The sequence below is a fragment of the Parasteatoda tepidariorum genome, chromosome 10, assembly GCF_982258835.1.
Source record: "Parasteatoda tepidariorum strain Cologne lab strain chromosome 10, Ptep-v5.0, whole genome shotgun sequence".
Lineage (NCBI taxonomy): Eukaryota > Metazoa > Arthropoda > Arachnida > Araneae > Theridiidae > Parasteatoda > Parasteatoda tepidariorum.
The window spans coordinates 28,349,884-28,367,542 of NC_141764.1; the positions used below are offsets into that span (position 1 = coordinate 28,349,884).

The 17,659-nt window shown below is 32.4% G+C and overlaps 4 protein-coding genes across 7 annotated transcripts; 3 read left to right on the plus strand and 1 right to left on the minus strand.

Annotated features, from left to right (window-relative positions):
• Window positions 1-2,611: 2,611 nt before the first annotated feature.
• LOC147802465 (uncharacterized) lies at window positions 2,612-5,198 on the plus strand. 4 transcript variants are annotated; one of them, XM_087153672.1, is made up of 3 exons: window positions 2,612-3,625; window positions 3,717-3,764; window positions 3,869-5,198. In XM_087153672.1, the coding sequence occupies exon 3, from the start codon at window positions 4,346-4,348 to the stop codon at window positions 4,967-4,969; it is 624 nt and encodes a 207-aa protein (XP_087009798.1). In that variant the 5' UTR covers window positions 2,612-3,625; window positions 3,717-3,764; window positions 3,869-4,345; the 3' UTR covers window positions 4,970-5,198. The 4 variants fall into 3 exon arrangements, with proteins under 4 accessions (XP_087009798.1, XP_087009801.1, XP_087009800.1 ...); XM_087153674.1 differs by having other exon boundaries at window positions 2,612-3,764; XM_087153673.1 differs by having other exon boundaries at window positions 3,717-5,198.
• Window positions 5,199-6,813: 1,615 nt separating this feature from the next.
• LOC147802466 (uncharacterized) lies at window positions 6,814-8,083 on the plus strand. The gene is made up of 2 exons (XM_087153641.1): window positions 6,814-7,277; window positions 7,361-8,083. The coding sequence occupies exons 1-2, from the start codon at window positions 6,876-6,878 to the stop codon at window positions 7,712-7,714; spliced, it is 756 nt and encodes a 251-aa protein (XP_087009767.1). The 5' UTR covers window positions 6,814-6,875; the 3' UTR covers window positions 7,715-8,083.
• Window positions 7,947-9,367, plus strand: LOC122273618 (uncharacterized). The gene is made up of 4 exons (XM_087152710.1): window positions 7,947-8,087; window positions 8,182-8,426; window positions 8,723-8,991; window positions 9,075-9,367. The coding sequence occupies exons 1-4, from the start codon at window positions 7,947-7,949 to the stop codon at window positions 9,365-9,367; spliced, it is 948 nt and encodes a 315-aa protein (XP_087008836.1).
• A 3,006-nt stretch (window positions 9,368-12,373) lies between these two features.
• LOC107440193 (uncharacterized protein F54H12.2-like) lies at window positions 12,374-13,645 on the minus strand. Its single transcript, XM_016053046.3, has one exon. The coding sequence runs from the start codon at window positions 13,643-13,645 to the stop codon at window positions 12,374-12,376; it is 1,272 nt and encodes a 423-aa protein (XP_015908532.3).
• Window positions 13,646-17,659: the final 4,014 nt, after the last annotated feature.

A 17,659-nucleotide genomic window follows, 5' to 3' on the forward strand; every position in this document is an offset into this window, starting at 1 on the left:
ACGGAGTTTTCAAAATCGACTACATTTGTTTTGGCGCTATTTTGACATATTTTTGCTCAAAACTCTTTTTTAGAATGAATACTTTTTAAAACATATTTAGAAATTGTATTACCAGAAATACATTCTGGAATTATATTCTTTAATTTATGATATTTTTTCTTTCTCTTAAATATAACCTTGAAATCTTTTTTTTTTCTTATGATAATTTTTAAAATATTTTTGCAGGACTTTATTGAACAATTATAAAATGAATTTTGTAAAAATAATGAAAGTCTTATAAAACTTTATTCTGCACATAACTAAATCTATACAAAATCTGCTAAAAATATAATAATTCTGTAATTTCCCTACAGAAAATTTCTATTTACTGAAACTGCAGAAATTTACTGTCAAGCTACATCGTAAACTTCCATAAGAGACGTTGTTTCTGTTATTAAATAAAATGTGTAGCCATTGAGACAGATGGTATCTGTTAAGTACAATTTTTTTCAAAAAATTTTTAAAATTGTCTTAATTCTGCTAGTAATGAGATTGAAATTTATATTATATATTATTATCAGAATAAATTCAGAATAAAATCATTTTTATTTCTGCAATCAATGAAATTGAATTTTTGCATTTCACTAAAGTAACTACTCTTATGAAACGTTTATCCTTTATTTGTTTTCTTTTTTAAATTTATTTTATAGCAAAATTGCTTATTCCGAAATATTCGTGTTTTATATTTAGTATTTCTTTAAATAATTTGCAATATTGACAACCTATTTTAATTAATTTTAAGCTAAGAAGCATCCAGTAAATTGAAGAGCATTCTACCTTACTGAGTGTACTTGAAGTATATGCAAATTAAATTTTTTCTCAAAACTATTGTCATTCTAATTAAGATAATTGATTCTGAAAAGGCTTCAAATCCAATTAAGCATGGATATTTAACATAATGTTTTGCTTTTTAATATTTTTTTTCTAAAGTAAGCAAGTTTGAAATAAACTTTCTTTAAGACATAATTAGAAATATCTTATTTTTATATAAATTGAACAATTCAGATTAAAATTTAATTAAGTATACTGGAAATTCACAAGTTTCATTAAATTACAGCTTAAAAGATCCTTTTTAAAGAAAGTTAAATTCACTATATGATGAATCATTCAAAAAAACAACGTTTTGAGTGAATTATTTCTTTTTATTCTTAATGTTATTTTATTTATTTATTTCATTTCGAAATACAACGAAATTACTAAAGTAAGTTAATTAATACACGTTGTTTAATTAAACAATGTACGAAATTCCAGTGAATATATCCATAGATAAAGGAGTTGAATTTTTTATTTCTTATTTTATTTTCAAAATGATTTAGAGCCGAAAAGTCGTCTATGGTAATAAGAATGAAAATCTGTTTATAACTTCGTTCCTTGTACTGCACTTAAAAAAAACAATGAATTAAATTTTTTATGTGGGTTAAAACTTTTTTAAATAAGCAAGATTTAGATTTATATGCTTTTTTGAGGTTTCGAGTAACAAAACTAATTTAAATTCTGATCAATAATTTAGGAAATTTTGTTTTAGTTTACTTAGAAACAATTTAGGAAAATACAAATTATATGTGCTTCGAAACGCACTTTGGTTTTCAAAAATAACAGAAGAATTGAGAAAAAAAACGATCAAAATAACCCCAACCACGCTTCTAGTGTTAAAAGTACCCTATAATTTTGAAGTCTATAGTATGAAACATATATCTATACTTAAAACCTATAGTTTAATATGGAGATATAACCGCGACTTTGTGGCACACGGAAGTATTCATCATTAGTTTCTCGCCCACAGACTTTATTGGAATTCTTTGTCACAAGTTTAATACATAGCATATCCGATACATATATATATATTTTCAATGTCCTCTGTGTCTGAACATAATGAGTGATTTAATATCATTATCTCCTAAGTCAAATAGCAATGTGGGAGATATGCTACTCAAAAATTCCAAATTTTCGATTTTTTAGCAATCCTCAACTTGAAAGTGTATTTTTGAAGCACAGTCCTCTTTCTGCAAATCCTTCTCATAAAACAATATGCATTAAACATTTTAAATCCAATCACTTTGAAACAGTGTCCAGAAGATTTGTCAACACGGTATCCAGTCAGTAGTAATAGCCGATGTACGTGCCACGGAAGTGACGTAATCACTCAAAGTCAACCGGAGCTTATTTCTGCCCCAACCGGAAGTTGCTCATTTCTGCCAAACCGGAAATTGCTTATTTCTGCCCGTCTATTAACCGGATGTTTTTATTTCTGCCCGTGTGTTTATTTCTCCCCGTCTTAAATCGAAACTTCGTCTGCAGCGTCATGGGGAGCTTATTTCTTTTTTTCTTAAGCCTAATATATTTTTAGTTTCGGTTTCTGTTTTTAATATAGTTTTGCTTTTTAAATATTATTTTCATTTATTACTTTTTTGAGGGTGGCAACACATAATAATTTTAATATTAGTTTCTTGCGGTGGCAACACTTATAAACTTTGTTATTCGGTGTGAAATATTGTATATTATGAAGTAATGACGTCATCTTTTTTATTACTTAATACATAACGGATATCATGCTTTTACTCTAGTGGCGCCATCTATGTGGGGATAATGGAAATAAAATAACTTTAAATCTATTTTAATATTTAATTTCTGTTCTATTATTATTTATTAAATATAATTAAGGCTGAGGATCGAACTCACGCCAATCAAAAAGCCTTCGTGGGTCAGTAGTTGGATATCATAACCACTGACCCACGAATGCTTGGTTAGATATGTGTAAATAAGTTAAACTTTTGTATTTTGAGCACGTGTATAAATGAAAAGGATTTTATATCGATATTATCCTACAGTTTCATCGATATATTTTCACTTGGCAGTTATTAAGTAATTATTTCTGCCCCTCGAAAGGATATTATAACTTTCTCTGAATGGCAACGGTACTGATCATACACGTGTTAATTATTACATAATAAATAAATGATATCATGATTTTCACTCTAGTGGCGCCATCTATGAGGGAATGTTAGAAATAAAATAACTTTAAATCTGTTTTATTATTTAATTTAAATATAATTATTACTGAGGATTGAACTCATCATGTGGTGATAAGAGCATTAGTCACTGAAGCGATCCATGAGGTATGATGGGTGGGGGGGAGTACCGGTTTTAGCCCGACGTCACTTGGGTTGAGTCATCAACATGCTGGGATCGCACTCGGACAAGATTCATCTTGACCAGGGGGGAGTACCGGTTTTAGCCCGACGTCACTTGGGTTGAGTCATCAACATGTTGGGATCGCATTCGGACAAGATTCATCTTGACCAGTGACGTACAGGTATTGAACTCCGTTCTCTTCACTCGCGCAGTTGCACGTGATGTGATTAATATTTTCTCATTGGTTGAACTGTCTTTTGAAGTAATTCTTTCCGAATTTTGGCAACGGCAAGGCATAGCTTATAATAAACTTTCTTGCATTTCTTTTCCTCGCTCTTACTTGAATGTGTTTTCGATAGCGTTGCTCGCTTTTCTTATTTGCGGTTGCACGTGGTGTGCATTAATGAATATGGATAAACGACGAAGATCTGATAGTTCTTCTTCAGAAAGCAATGTAAGTAACTTTAAAAAAGTTTATTATTATTATTATTATTAATTTGTAATATAAGTTATATATTTCTGAAATATATTCTCCATATTTTTAGATTATTTTTGAGGATTCTGAAATACCTTTGCAAAATTCTGATGATGAGGTATTAATATAGCATAATTTATTCATTTTTATTGTTTTTTTTTCATAGTTTTATTTAGATTTTGTTAATGATTACTTTTTTTTTATTTTAATTTTATTCTGTAGTGGTGTTCACGGGTATCGTGCGACGACTCTTCAAACACGTTATTTGACGATCCAGATATTCCACTCAATGATAGTGATGATTACCTTGTAGGTATCCTTTTTATAAATTTGTAAAACACTTTGATTTATTAATTACTTCATTCATTACTTAATATTAATTTTATTTCAATTATTAGTTTCGTGGAGCACTTACTCAGAGCTATATAGACAGCTCACAATTTTTTGGGAGATTAAATTTTATTCAAGATGGGTTAGGTTTACAGGTTATTAAATTTTTTCTTGCTTTAGATACAATTTATATTTTTAATAATGTTTTATTACAGTGATGATTATCTTTATTTTTATAGGATAACCCCGGACCGTCCGGAGTTCCGCCATTCAATGTATGTATGATACTTATTTAAATTAGTAATTCAATTGAATAATTAATATCTGCAACATTAATTGTTTTATTTTTCTTATCAGTTGAACGATGCCATGATATTGGTACCACTTCGTCAGCGTGACTACAATACATACCGGGCGAATGAAATTACCTACCGTGCCAGAATCGATGATGATAGGATACCAGAATATTTAAGAGAAAGACCGTTGATAACAGCCGTGAAAATTGTTAGAGAATTATTCACTCTGTTAATAGAGCGCACTTTTGTTGGGTTGAGACCCACGGATCTAGTGAGATTCTGTATCCAGGCAGATGGATTGGATAAGCCAATATCATCCACTTTGCAACAAGTCAGAGATTTCACTCTAGAGAAGCTTCTTGGGATCGTTCTCAAAGTTTTACAATCGAAGGACAAAATAAAATTGTCGGATGGATTTACCGTCGATGTGATAACGGTGAAACGGGATGTCGGAGCAGGAGACGGTACTAGGAGAGTTATCAACGCGAGATCACATTCAAGTAAGAGCGAGGAAAAGAAATGCAAGAAAGTTTATTATAAGCTATGCCTTGCCGTTGCCAAAATTCGGAAAGAATTACTTCAAAAGACAGTTCAACCAATGAGATTGACCAGCTTCGAAAACGATCAATTATCTTCATTCCAAGAGATGATATTGGGCTATGTTGTGCAAAGGCTATTGTCAGGGCAATTGCTTTGAATGATGGGGATACAAGATCCACAAATGCTTTCCGCAAGGCATGTCGTCCAGCGTTAATGATGAGGGCAAAACAATTACATGAAGACGCCGATGTTCCACTAGGTCCATGCACATATTCTGAAATTGCAAGGTTTGAGGAATTTTTAGACACACAAATAGTGGTATTTTCCTCCACAAATGGAAACGGGGTCAGTTTTTTAACTATAATTTAATCATATAAAATTATTAGTTACATGCTTGTTTCTTCGTGATATTTATATATTGTTTTTTCTTCTTCTAAATTTGGTATCAAAAAAAGAAAGATTAGATTTTCTTTAAAATTTTAAGAATATACTTTATTATATTGATTTCTTCGATTTCGACTTCAATGAATTTAAACTGTTGTTTAAATAAAATAATGTTGTTTTTTCTATTTTGACTGTTTTATGATCAACTTATTATTTTATTTATTTAATTAAAGAAAATAGACCTAGTAGCATTAATTAATATTTAAAGGAGAAAAAAAGTAATTTTTTTTTGCTGTGTTATTTATCAATTTTTTTTTTTTTATGTTAACAATATCTTTTTTTTTATGACAAATAAATATTTCAACTGTTCTCATATAATTTTCAGCTATCGTACAAGAGTGATACTCCAAGGCGGAAACGAATTAACTTATGGTTACATAAGGAGCATTATAGTCCTATTACAACCATGACAGGGTTCTATGCGTCCAATTTTTATTGTATCGGATGCGAGAAGGCTTATGATCACGAGGAAAATCACGCTTGCAAATATGTTTGCCCCGTTTGCCGAAAACTAGAGTGCCAACCTACACAAAACCCTAAAAGATGCAAGGACTGCGACCGATTGTGTAGATCTGAACAGTGTTATGATTCGCACAAAGCGAAACAGAATAGGCAAAAATTTTCAATTTGCGATAAAGTAAGATTGATATTTTTTAATCTATTTTTTACCTACAATCTTAACACTTCATTTATTTATTTATTTTAGTTATACCAATGCCCTCGTTGTTCCAAAGTTATTCTGAGGAAGTATTGCCCACGTGAGGCTCATCGCTGCGATACTTCAAAATGCGTCTCTTGTGGTAAATTTGAAAATGAACATCATCTTTGCTACTTGAAGAAAATTGATGCTAAAAAGCAAACAGAAAAGTTAATATATTTCGACTTCGAAACAGACCAGAGTTCAGGCGAACACAGGGTGAATTTTGCTGTAGCTCAAGATTTTCAGGGAAACGAGAAAGTTTTTAAAGGTTACACAGCTCTCCAAGAATTTTGTGCTTGGTTGTTCTCACCAGACCACAAACAATATACAGCAATCGCCCATAATATGAAGGGGTATGTTGTATGTCTATTAAGTCATCTATGCAAATTTCATCATTAATTTTTTAAAAATATTAAATTTATGAGTATTGCTTTTGATTTTAGGTTCGACGGTCAATTCATTACAGCATGGCTTTCAGAGCAAGGCACTACTCCTGACGTTATTCCTTGCGGCTCAAAAGTCATGAGCATCACTCATCCGAATTTGCGAATCACAATTATTGATTCATATAATTTTTTACCGATTGCCTTAGCAAAATTACCCTCTTGTTTTGCGATTCCTGAGCTTAAGAAAGGTTTTTTCCCCCACTTATTCAACACGGTGGAAAACCAAAGCTATGTAGGACCACTGCCGGACCGATCTTTTTTTTGCCCAGACACAATGTCTGCCAATAATCGAACTGAATTTTTAAAGTGGTATGATGATCACAAGGAAGATGAATTTGATTTTTAAAAAGAAATGAAGGAAAATTGCAGGTAATTATTATCTTTTTTTAATTTCTTAAGGTGCAACCGTATTATGAATTGGTGTTAAAAAATTTTTTCCTTCTTTTTAGTTCCGATGTAGACATATTAAGAAGATGTTGCAATGTATTCCGATCGGAGATGATACAAATTTCAGGGGTCGATCCTTTTCGGTAAGCTCTTTTAATTTTCTGAATAAAAAATCTGAAATGGTACTGCTTTTAAATAAAAATCTTAATTATGTTTTTTTTTCTCCCAGTTATATTACAATTGCTTCGTCTTGCATGGCTGTCTATAGAAGCAAACACATTGTAGAAGGGACTATTGCTATGGTTCCAATGAATGGATATATCAATGCAACCAATTTCAGTGCAGACGCTGTTAGATGGTTGGATTTTGTAGCTCGTCAGGAGCATATCCAAATTCAACATGCTCTTACAGGATGTGGAGAAGTCAAAATCAATAATGTCAGTGTTGATGGGTTCTGTAGTGCTACAAATACAATTTATCAATACCATGTAAGTTTTATTCTTATGTATATACATATATATTTTAATTTTTTGTCGAGCGTTTTACGTCATTATAATTTTTTCAATGCTAGGGATGCTTCTACCATGGGTGCCTAGAGTGCTACGAAGGAGATGCTGTGCACCCTTTAAAGAAAATAACGATGTCAGCTCTAAGAAAAAAGACAAGAGAGTTAACCGAAAAGTTGTGCTCCTCAGGCTACAGAGTTATTGAGATGTGGGAGCATCAGTTTCAAAAAATGAAGAAGGATTGTCCAGAGCTGAACGAATTCATTAAGAATCATGAAGTGCAAGATAGATTGAAACCCAGAGATTCCTTCTTTGGCGGTAGGACTAATGCCATACGACTGTACTACGAAGGTGAAGCAAAATATGTCGACTTCACCTCGCTATACCCATGGGTAAGTAATTTTTTTTTTCAGGGGTGAAATTCCTGAACAAATTTTATTAATATGTTATAAGTATTATGTTATTTGCTTAATATTATCGCCTCTTATTTTTCAGGTAAACAAATATTGTGACTACCCAGTTGGTCATCCGGAAATCATAACATCGGATTTTCAGGATGTAAATAATTACTTTGGGTTAATAAAATGCAAGGTCTTACCACCAAGAGGACTGTACTTACCTGTTCTGCCGTACAGATCTAATCAGAAACTGATGTTCCCGCTATGTAGAAAGTGCACTGACAATTTGGCTCAAACAGTCTGCCAGCACACAGATGAAGAACGTTCATTAATTGGAACCTGGGTATCCGAGGAGGTTAAACTTGCCATTAAAAAGGGATATAGAATCGTTAAGGTGGTTATTCAGTTTTTTTTTAATTCTTATGTTTTCAAATAATCATAAAAATGCTGTGTATGTATATTTATCTTTATTATTTCTTGCTTTTTAGATATACGAAGTCTATAACTTCAAGGAGAAATCCAACCGTCTCTTCCGTTCATATATCGATCTCTTCCTAAAGATCAAACAAGAGAGTAGTGGCTGGCCAGCAAATTGTGTGAGTCCAGAAGATAAACTACAATACATTCAAGATTATAAAAACAGAGAAGGAATAGATGTGGACCCAACAAGAATTGAAAAAAATCCTGGTCGACGGGCAGTATCCAAAGCATTTCTTAACAATTTTTGGGGAAGGTGGGTTTTCTTTTTTTTCTTTAGTTGAAAGAATGTTTTTTGAATTGTTTTTTCTCTTGTGTTACAAAAAAATTATTTTTTTCAGATGGGCAATGAACCTCTTCAAACCCCTTTTAACATACGTAAACGACCTACGTAAACGATACCTAATAAGATGCTGGCTGATTCTACGAAAAAGATATCTTTTTTGCGTGTATTTAAGTAAAATATATGTTTAATTTCAATATAATTTAACTCAAATATAATTTAAATTTTATTTTGCTTTAATTATAGGTTAAAGATATATATTTTCCAAGTTCCGAAGTTGCTGCAATACAGTGGGAAGCTGTGAAGGAATTTATCGACCAAGACACAACAACAAACATATTTATAGCGTCTTTTACAACCGCATGGGCCAGATTAAAACTCTATGAAGAGATGGATAAACTTGGTGATTCCGTCCTATACCATGACACGGATTCCATTATTTATGCAAGCACAGGAGATAATGACCCACCTTTGGAAAACTTCTTGGGCGAATTCACAGATGAGCTTGACGGAGATGTGATTACATCATTTGTTTCTGGTAAATATATTTTTAATTTCATATTTTTCAGTTATTAATATAATTACTTAGAAATTTAAAGAAGCATTGCTTTTTTTCCACAGGCGGAGCAAAAAACTACGCTTATAGAACAGCGTCGGGCAAAACATGCTGTAAAGTTAGAGGTTTCTCTTTGAATTTTAGAAACTCTGAAATCCTGAATTTCGATTCAGTTAAACATCTTGTGTGTTCTTTGGACAGAGAAACCACAATACCTCTCTGCAATCCTTCAAAAATTGTCCGCCAGCCAAAGAAGAGGAAGGTTGTGAACATGACGGAAACAAAGAAGTATCGTATGGTTTACGACAAGAGGATTATTAACGAGACTGATTACACAACTCTCCCTTATGGATTTTAAAGGATCAAAATGTCTAGTGGATGCGACCCACTCATAAAAAAAAGCGTGCCTTGTGGATGCGACCCACTCATAAAAAAGCGTGCATAGTGGATGCGACCCACTCAAAAAAAAAGCGTGCCTAGTGGCGACGCCCACTTAAAAAACCGCGGAGTGCCATAGGAGAAGGGTCCTCGTCCCGCACCCTGGAAGGTCTCCTTGAGAGGGACCTACGGATGTCTCCTTGTTTGTATTGTGTGTGTGAATGAAAAAAGAATTTAATGAAAGTCGAAAAAATACAAGTTTATATTTTAAAATCATTTATTAATACGACTAATGGTTTACAGAATATTTTAGTATTTTAGCCATCTGTTTTTTCTAGCAAACAATACTGGTGCTGCAGAAGATGATACAGGTAACAGTCTTTTATTAATGACAAATTCTTCGGGAGTTTTCATTTCTTTTAAAGCTTCGAAGAATACTTTTTGTCCTTTGGGCTGTTTCTTTTCATTTCTCATTACACTATTTATCAGATGAAGAATATTGGTTCCAGGTAAGAGTTTATGTTTATACATTATTTCACCTTTTTCAGTCCACGATAACAGTTTTTTATGAGTTTGTAGGAATTGTAAAAACTCTTTCGCTCGTTCCTTTTGACCCTTAGGTACAATATTCATGAGCTGTGTTTCTATTAAATGGCTCGAAGCATTTTCTTCTTCTTCTTCTTCTTCTTTAATATCTTTAGTCTTTTCTTCCACTTCTTCAGATTTTTCTTCCACTTCTTCAGATTTTTCTTCCACTTTATTTGAGAGCTCATCCACTGGTTCGTTTTTATTCTCCATAAAAGTTGGAAATTTAACATACTTTTGAAGAATTTGTAAATATAAATCTGCTTTTTCATTTTCAGTAATATTTTTGTTTTTTAAAATATCGTGCATTTGCTTGTCCAATTCAGATAGATATTCGACAGTATTATTTTGTAACCTATCTTCCGGTACAAGAATAAATTTTTTAGCGTGATCCATTGATTAAAGATGTTAAAGCTGTAATGGCTGCTGGTATCAGAAATCCTAAAAATCCGTCACCTTGTTGAACAAGAACTTTTCTCTTGCGGAATAAAGGTACTTTTTTGTCTGCAATTTTTCGTAAACTTCTTTTAAAGGGTGAAAGTTTTTTCTTCTGATTTTTATTAAGAGGAATATTACCTTTTAACAAATTAAGTACGCATTCACAAATATGTTTAATAGATTTAGATGAACAATGTTTCAAAAAGTGCCGCTTCGATTTGGATTTAGCCACAGCTTTTAAGACCGCGAGACAACAGTGCTTACTGTCCGACATTCTAATCGCATTTGATTGTTTCAATCGTTGTGAGATTTAATTTATACTTCAGGAAACGACCAAATGATTCAGCTTTGATAATGGTACAATGATTTCTATCCAAGTGTTTAAAGTTACAGTTAACGCGAAAAGGAGCCAAATCATTGATTTTTGGACATCCTATATTTTCTAAATTAATGCAAGAGGTAAAGTGTTGAATAAATTTTGTTTTTTCAACTCCTTTTATATAAATAATTTCATACTTCTGAAATATCTCTTCTAAAATATAATATAACGCACTATATGACATTTTACCTAAACACCAATTATATCCATGTGTATTATTTTTGATCCTAAAATATTGCCGTACTTCGTTAGGTTTATAAACTTAAAAAGGTGATTGAAATGCCCAATGACTCAAAGATTCAGACTTTATATCAAAAATAGCAAGTTCTTTTATAATCATTCGATTTTGACTAAATAAAAATCCTTCGAAATCTAAAACGATACATCTTCACGGAGGTTAATGAACAAATGATTAACGAGGCTGGTACACAATCATTTTATCAGTCGGAGTTATACCTGTGCGCAGGCGCATATTATTGTTAGTATCCGGTTTTAAATCAACTAATAAATACCCATAAGGCTTTGAAGTTGCATCCTGATACACTTCTTGAAAAAACTTTACTTTTGCTGGATAGAGTTGTCTCCCCAAATAAGTGATTTGACTTTGATCTCTGAGATTTTTGAAAAGAATAAGATAATGAGAATTTAACGAAATTTCTCTCATTTCTCTTCCTTTATGAAAAATTTTCTGCACAATAAAAATGACGGAGACATTACGGTGATGACTATGTTTCGTAAATAATTGAGTTAATTTGGAATTGCTTCCTAATTCAGACATAAGATCATCTAGAATAATGAGTGCATTTGAAATATTATTTAAATCGGAGGGAACGCCCTCGTGAAATGTCACATTCGGTATGGTTTCAAACATGGATTGATAAGCTCCATAACACCAAACTACCGTTTGCGGAAAAGGTTTTATAATCTTAAATTCAATTATTCTTTTAACTAGCTGACTTTTACCACAGCCTGTTGGACCGGCCAGCACAGAAGTAAATGGACTTTTAAGCATTGGAAACTCCATTGTTATTTAAGAAAAATCAAACAGGAATATTAATTAAAAAATAAATAATATTAAAAAAACGGTATGTAAAGAAAAACACAACCTTTTTAAAAATATAAATAATTTTATTGTTTGAAAGCAAAACGCACACCAAATTTCTTTCTGACAAATTGATACATAACAAAATCATTTTTTCTGTTTACATTGAGATGTCTTATAATGGATAACATAGAGTGATCGCGACAACGCTTATAAATGAAAAAAATACAATAGGCTCCACATTCATTCGAAGTGAGAGATTGAAAAGAGATAGCATGCATTAGAAATGTTAAATAATTTATATACATCAAGTCCAAAAAAATCAGGTGAATGTCCATAGGAGTCGAAAAATTCCAGTATTTTTCCTTCACCCATGTATAGAGCTAACCAATGAGATCCTGGTCGAGTGGATTCATCCGTGTTGACGATAATAGCTTCATTTTCTTGCAATAAGGGTATCTTGAATAAACACCTTTAAATCTGAATGCTGTAGCGGGATCTTTTGATAAAATGTCATAAATCTTTCTTCCATCCATTCTTTTTTAATTTCCAAAGTCGTATATAATGTCTCTTGATTTGTTTATTTCTATAATGTTTTCAAATTCGGCAAACACAATGACACACACTGTTTTGTCTAACGGTTTCTCAAATTTCATTTCCACTCTTAAATTACTGTGTTTTATTAGATTAAAATGCTCGCCGTCACATAAATCCGGTGATAAATCAAATGCATACAAAGTATAACCCTCACAAAATTCTTCTCTCGAAATAAAGCTACCTTTGTCACTTCTCATGTGTTCAGTGCTCATAAATAAATTTTGATAAGCTCTGATATACTGTTTTTGTGGAAAGTTGAGTTCTAGTGGATTATGAGCGACTGGTTGTCCATCTACGTAGACTGCGATGAAATTTAAATTAAAGTGTTTAAAATCGTATGGGTTTTTCTCAAATGTTCCGTGAAATGCATCATTTTCGACACACCCTATGATGAGTCGCTTAGGAATTTGTCCCACAAACACATTGTCTTGCACAAATGACATATTTCCTTTCGGAATGGAATATACTTTACAAAGGACTCGGTTGATAGGATATTTTGCAGTATCTTTTTCTAAAGCTTTTGCATGGCCTAGAATAACACCGGGGCTCACGCGTACTTTTCTTATTAAAAGAGAAATTCTATCTAATATAACTTTATAACCTGTTTTTCCAATCAAACAAAACTCTGGTTTACTGCGACTCAGTTTAATTTTTATATCCACCATATTTAATAATAACCTATTTTGGTGAAATAGATCACTATGAATACATCCAATCATATCCACACTTGAACTTAGTTTAAAGTATTCAGATCTTTTTTTAAGTCCATCGTTAGAATCCTTATAGTAAAGCTCTGCAGTCAATTGTGAAGTTTTGCTATCATATCCATGGTTTAAAAGCGTTTCAATATAGGCTCTATAAGGATAAGTGTTGCTCGAATTCGATATAATGCGGTCGTTTAAAGATACATCCACTTGAGAAAACAAGGAGTGCAAAAATAAATTAACTGGGCCAATGTTATCATCCGCTGCCGTCAAATTGGTATTATCGTCTTTTAAAATTTTTGCTTGCACATGAAGTTGAGTCTGACTTAAATCAATAAATTCATCACCTGACCCAGAAATGTGAAATTCGACGGGACCGCCATCAAACACATTCGATAACGGGTGAAATTCAACCCACTGTCCGCTTTGAATAACTGTCTGTGTGCCAGGCATCTGAAACAATTCCAATTCAGATTTCACACATTCCGGGGAACCTTTTAAAACAAACGTCATGATGAGTCGAAAATATCACGACCTCTCGCTTTCTGTTTCTTTGATGAAATGATCTCTTTCTTAGACTTGCGCTTTCTTTTATACCGTCCACTACCCACTATGGACTGTATTTTTCCAAGTGCCTTATTGGCTAGATTTTTTCCCGATTCTTTTGCTCTTTTTTTAGCTGATGTTTTCAAATCTTCACCTGCTAAGACATCAGACATAACACGTGATCCGGTGACTAATGCTTCTTTCCAACTGTTTTGGATCCTCGAACAATGTACGGTAACGCGGCTCTAAATAGTCGTCTAAATATACCGCCCAGACCATAACCTTTCTGATAGGATATACCACGATAATATGGCAAACCATTTCCCGATTGAGAGGAATAATGGTCTTCCAATTTCTTGGAGCAGCAGATATAAGGTACTTTCATCTTGACAGTTAAACTTGAAATGAAACATTTTTGAAAAAAGTTTGGGTTTTTATAGAAAATGCCGCATTCGAAAATGCAATACGACCATCACTTTACCGCTTTCAAATGGAACAAAAGCACCTGAATTCAGTCTAAGTTCAACTTGAATTGTTTGAAATGAATGTCTCATTAAGGGTAAGTGTTGAGGTCGATCATAATACTGACTGATTGTTTCTCCATCTTGTCCTTTGATTCGCACGATTCGCAATAAAGGAGCTTGGGTATCACCCACTATTTGAGGTGAAAAAAGATCCGTGTAAACGTAGAAAACCGAAAATGTGGACCATGCATCAGCAACAAATTCACTTTTCATATTACCGGTGATAGTTGTATCAGAACGGAAACATAACAATCACCCTAACTTCTCTAAATGAAGACTGCAACCTTGAACTGCATTAATTTTAACTCGTTTCGTAGGTTTATTGTAACTTATTGTAAACCGACTGGGATTTTTAGGCAAAGCAAGTGGTATCGCTGAAACAATATCAAACATGGATTCATAACATCCCACATCAATTGTTTGCTTAACAGTCGAAACGATATTCCCATTACTAATCTTGTAATGAAAATAATTGTTAGTTTCATTGACGTTCAGCCAAGAATGGGGATATATGATTTCAGAGAGTCCCACTTCCCATTCACTCTTTAAATCCACTGGCATAGGTAATTGAGTTTTTGAAATGAGAGATTTTGTTATCAGGAAAAAAACGCATCGAGCTATCGGAAGGTAACGTTACGTAGAAAGACATTTTTTAAAATGAACCTTTTAAGGAATGCGCTCTGCTATTTATACTTTTTGAACATCCGTCACCCAATCATTAAACTTATCCGAATAACCGAGAAACTTAACAAAATATTGCATCTTCCCATTCATTTTTTTCTTCTTAATGACTTTTTCAACTGGATAAAAACCAGAATCAACAACTTTTTGTAATTCTTCGGCATAAAAAGTACCTTCGATTGGCTCATTCATTAAATCTTTTAATTTATACACTATGGGATTTCGCGTGATTATTTTATCTATGACGAATAATTCACGCGTCCAAATATTTTCATAACCTTTCTCAAATGTAAGTTTTGATTTACTAATACGAACTATGTCGCCTAATTGAAAAACAGGTTTTTCATTATTTATCATATCCTTATATAAAGTATTCCATACTTGTTATCGATATTCACCGAAGTAGGTTCCATTTTTATACTTCGATGTTTAGTATGATTATAACTATGAACTAACTTTGAAATAACATTGATATATTTCTTTGTGTTAAATTCTGTAAAGTATTTCCACATCTTCGTTTCTAAAGTGCGATTAAATCTCTCCACGATACTTGATTTCGTTTCATTATTTGTAGTAAAAAAATGAACTCCTATCCTTTTAAGATATTGTTGCACAGTCTTGTTTGTAAATTCTGTTCCTTTATCTGACTGTAAATTTTCTGGTTTTCTTTCTTTAAAAATAGTTTTTAAAGCAGACAACATATTTTTGGCTGATTTGTCTTTTACAGGCACAGCCCAAGCAAATTTAGAGAAACAATCTATACACGTTAACAAATATTTATATCCATTATTAAATTTTGCTAATGATTGTAAATCGACCAAATCGATTTGAAATTGTTCATCTATACCACCAACAATCACTCGATTTCGCCTAGATTTATGTTTAACCGGTTTATGCAACGTATAAGAATCTTTAGTTTCTAACCATTTCTTAATGTCACTCTTCTTCACTCTACCTTTCACGGCATTATAAATTGCATCAACACCACCAAAACTTCCTGGGTGTTCAGGTTTCTTATAAACAGATGAAAGTAAACTATCCATAACAAAATTCTATCAATAAGAAAAAGTATTCCTATAAAGTTAATTTAGTAAAGAATTAAAATTTAAATATATTGGTATGGAACAAAATACCACAAAAATTAATATTATCTCTTTTTTAAATAACAAACATCATGCAATAACTTTTAACAATAAAACTGTCTCTCTCTGAAAAGACGTGAAAGAAAGAAAATTCATGCCTGCTGAAAAAGAAAATTTCACAATCCTCTGAAAAATGAAAAGTCAGTTAACACATGGAAAGAAAAAAACAAAAATGTTTAACAAACTAATTACATTTATTCAAACAAATATATTTAAATACTTAAAAAAAAATTAAAAATCATAACTACAAAAATCCTTCCTTGCAGCAGCAATGCATTCATCCAATCGAATATTTTTTAAATAGTTCTCACTTAAAAAGTCAATTAATGGTTCTTGGTCTGGGAACAACTTGTGATTATCAACAAGTTATAGTTCAAAGTCTCTGGCTAATGCCACAACATTGAGATACATACAAGACTCATTAAAGTCTCTGATGGAGACTAAGTCAGAGATTTCAATATCTTCGTCGCAAATTCGCATAGGTGGGCTAAGACCTTTCTTTTCACCTATGTGTTTGTATAAGACCATGGCAAAACAACGATTCATATCACCCTCTGCTTCTTCATAGCGGACACTGTTGGGTTTCTCCATTGGCAGTATACGTTTTGACACCATTTTAAAAGTTTTTAAAAAGTCTCTGTGCTTGTACTTCAAAGTTATGTAACTGGAGATCACATTTTCGTAAACTCTACGGATGGCGTGCCATTGGGCGTGGGTGATATCCAAGGGCCATTTATAAACTCGTCCACTACGACACGTTGTCTCACGTGTCAAAGATATTCTTCCGTCTTCTGCCATGAGGAGGTAAAATTCTCTTTTGTTGTCTGGATTAACTGCCTCTAATCGCATGTTGATATCACAAATGTCGAATATTGAAGTGGGCGCATCATTAGAAAAACAAACATTGAATTGATCCGGCTGTAGCGTCAACCCAACACTCGATGGGTAGTAATTATCTCCATATCTGTTGAATTTCCTTATGTGTATAGCAGCTTTAGTTTGGTACAAACTTGCTAAAATGAAGTAATTTTCTCCGATAGGGTAGAAGTGCTCAGGGTAGCTACCCTCTTGGAAAAGACCTTTCCTCTTTGGTACATCCTAAAAAATAAATATTTTGAGTCACCAAGAAAAAACATTATTAATGATTGAACATTATTTTAAAAAAACTATTTCTAAGTAATATGAAAATCTAAAATACAGTTTAAGAGTAAAAAAATATATGATTAAGTTTACAAATAGGTAAGTTAAGAAATAAGTAGTTAAAGAATTTAAAATTATGTTTAGGATGAAAATCTATTAACATTAAATAAATAAATTATTATTTCACATAAACAGTCATAAAATAAGAGTGAAGAAAAGTAATAAGTACTTACTTGAATTTCGACGTGCTTTCTTTTTAATGAAGAATTGACTTCCATAACTAAAACAAATTTAAGAAATAATACTTTCACAAAGCAACAACACACATCAGAGCAAAGGAACTTGTGATAAACGGTGGGGGAAGAAGTTCAAAGTCCTCTCTAATCGTTGCCCAACTCAAAAAAGTAACTCTAACAGCCAATGAGAAAAATAATACGCAGTCACGTGATTCACAACTCAACAGCATAAGTGAAGGGAACTGAATTCAGCATACA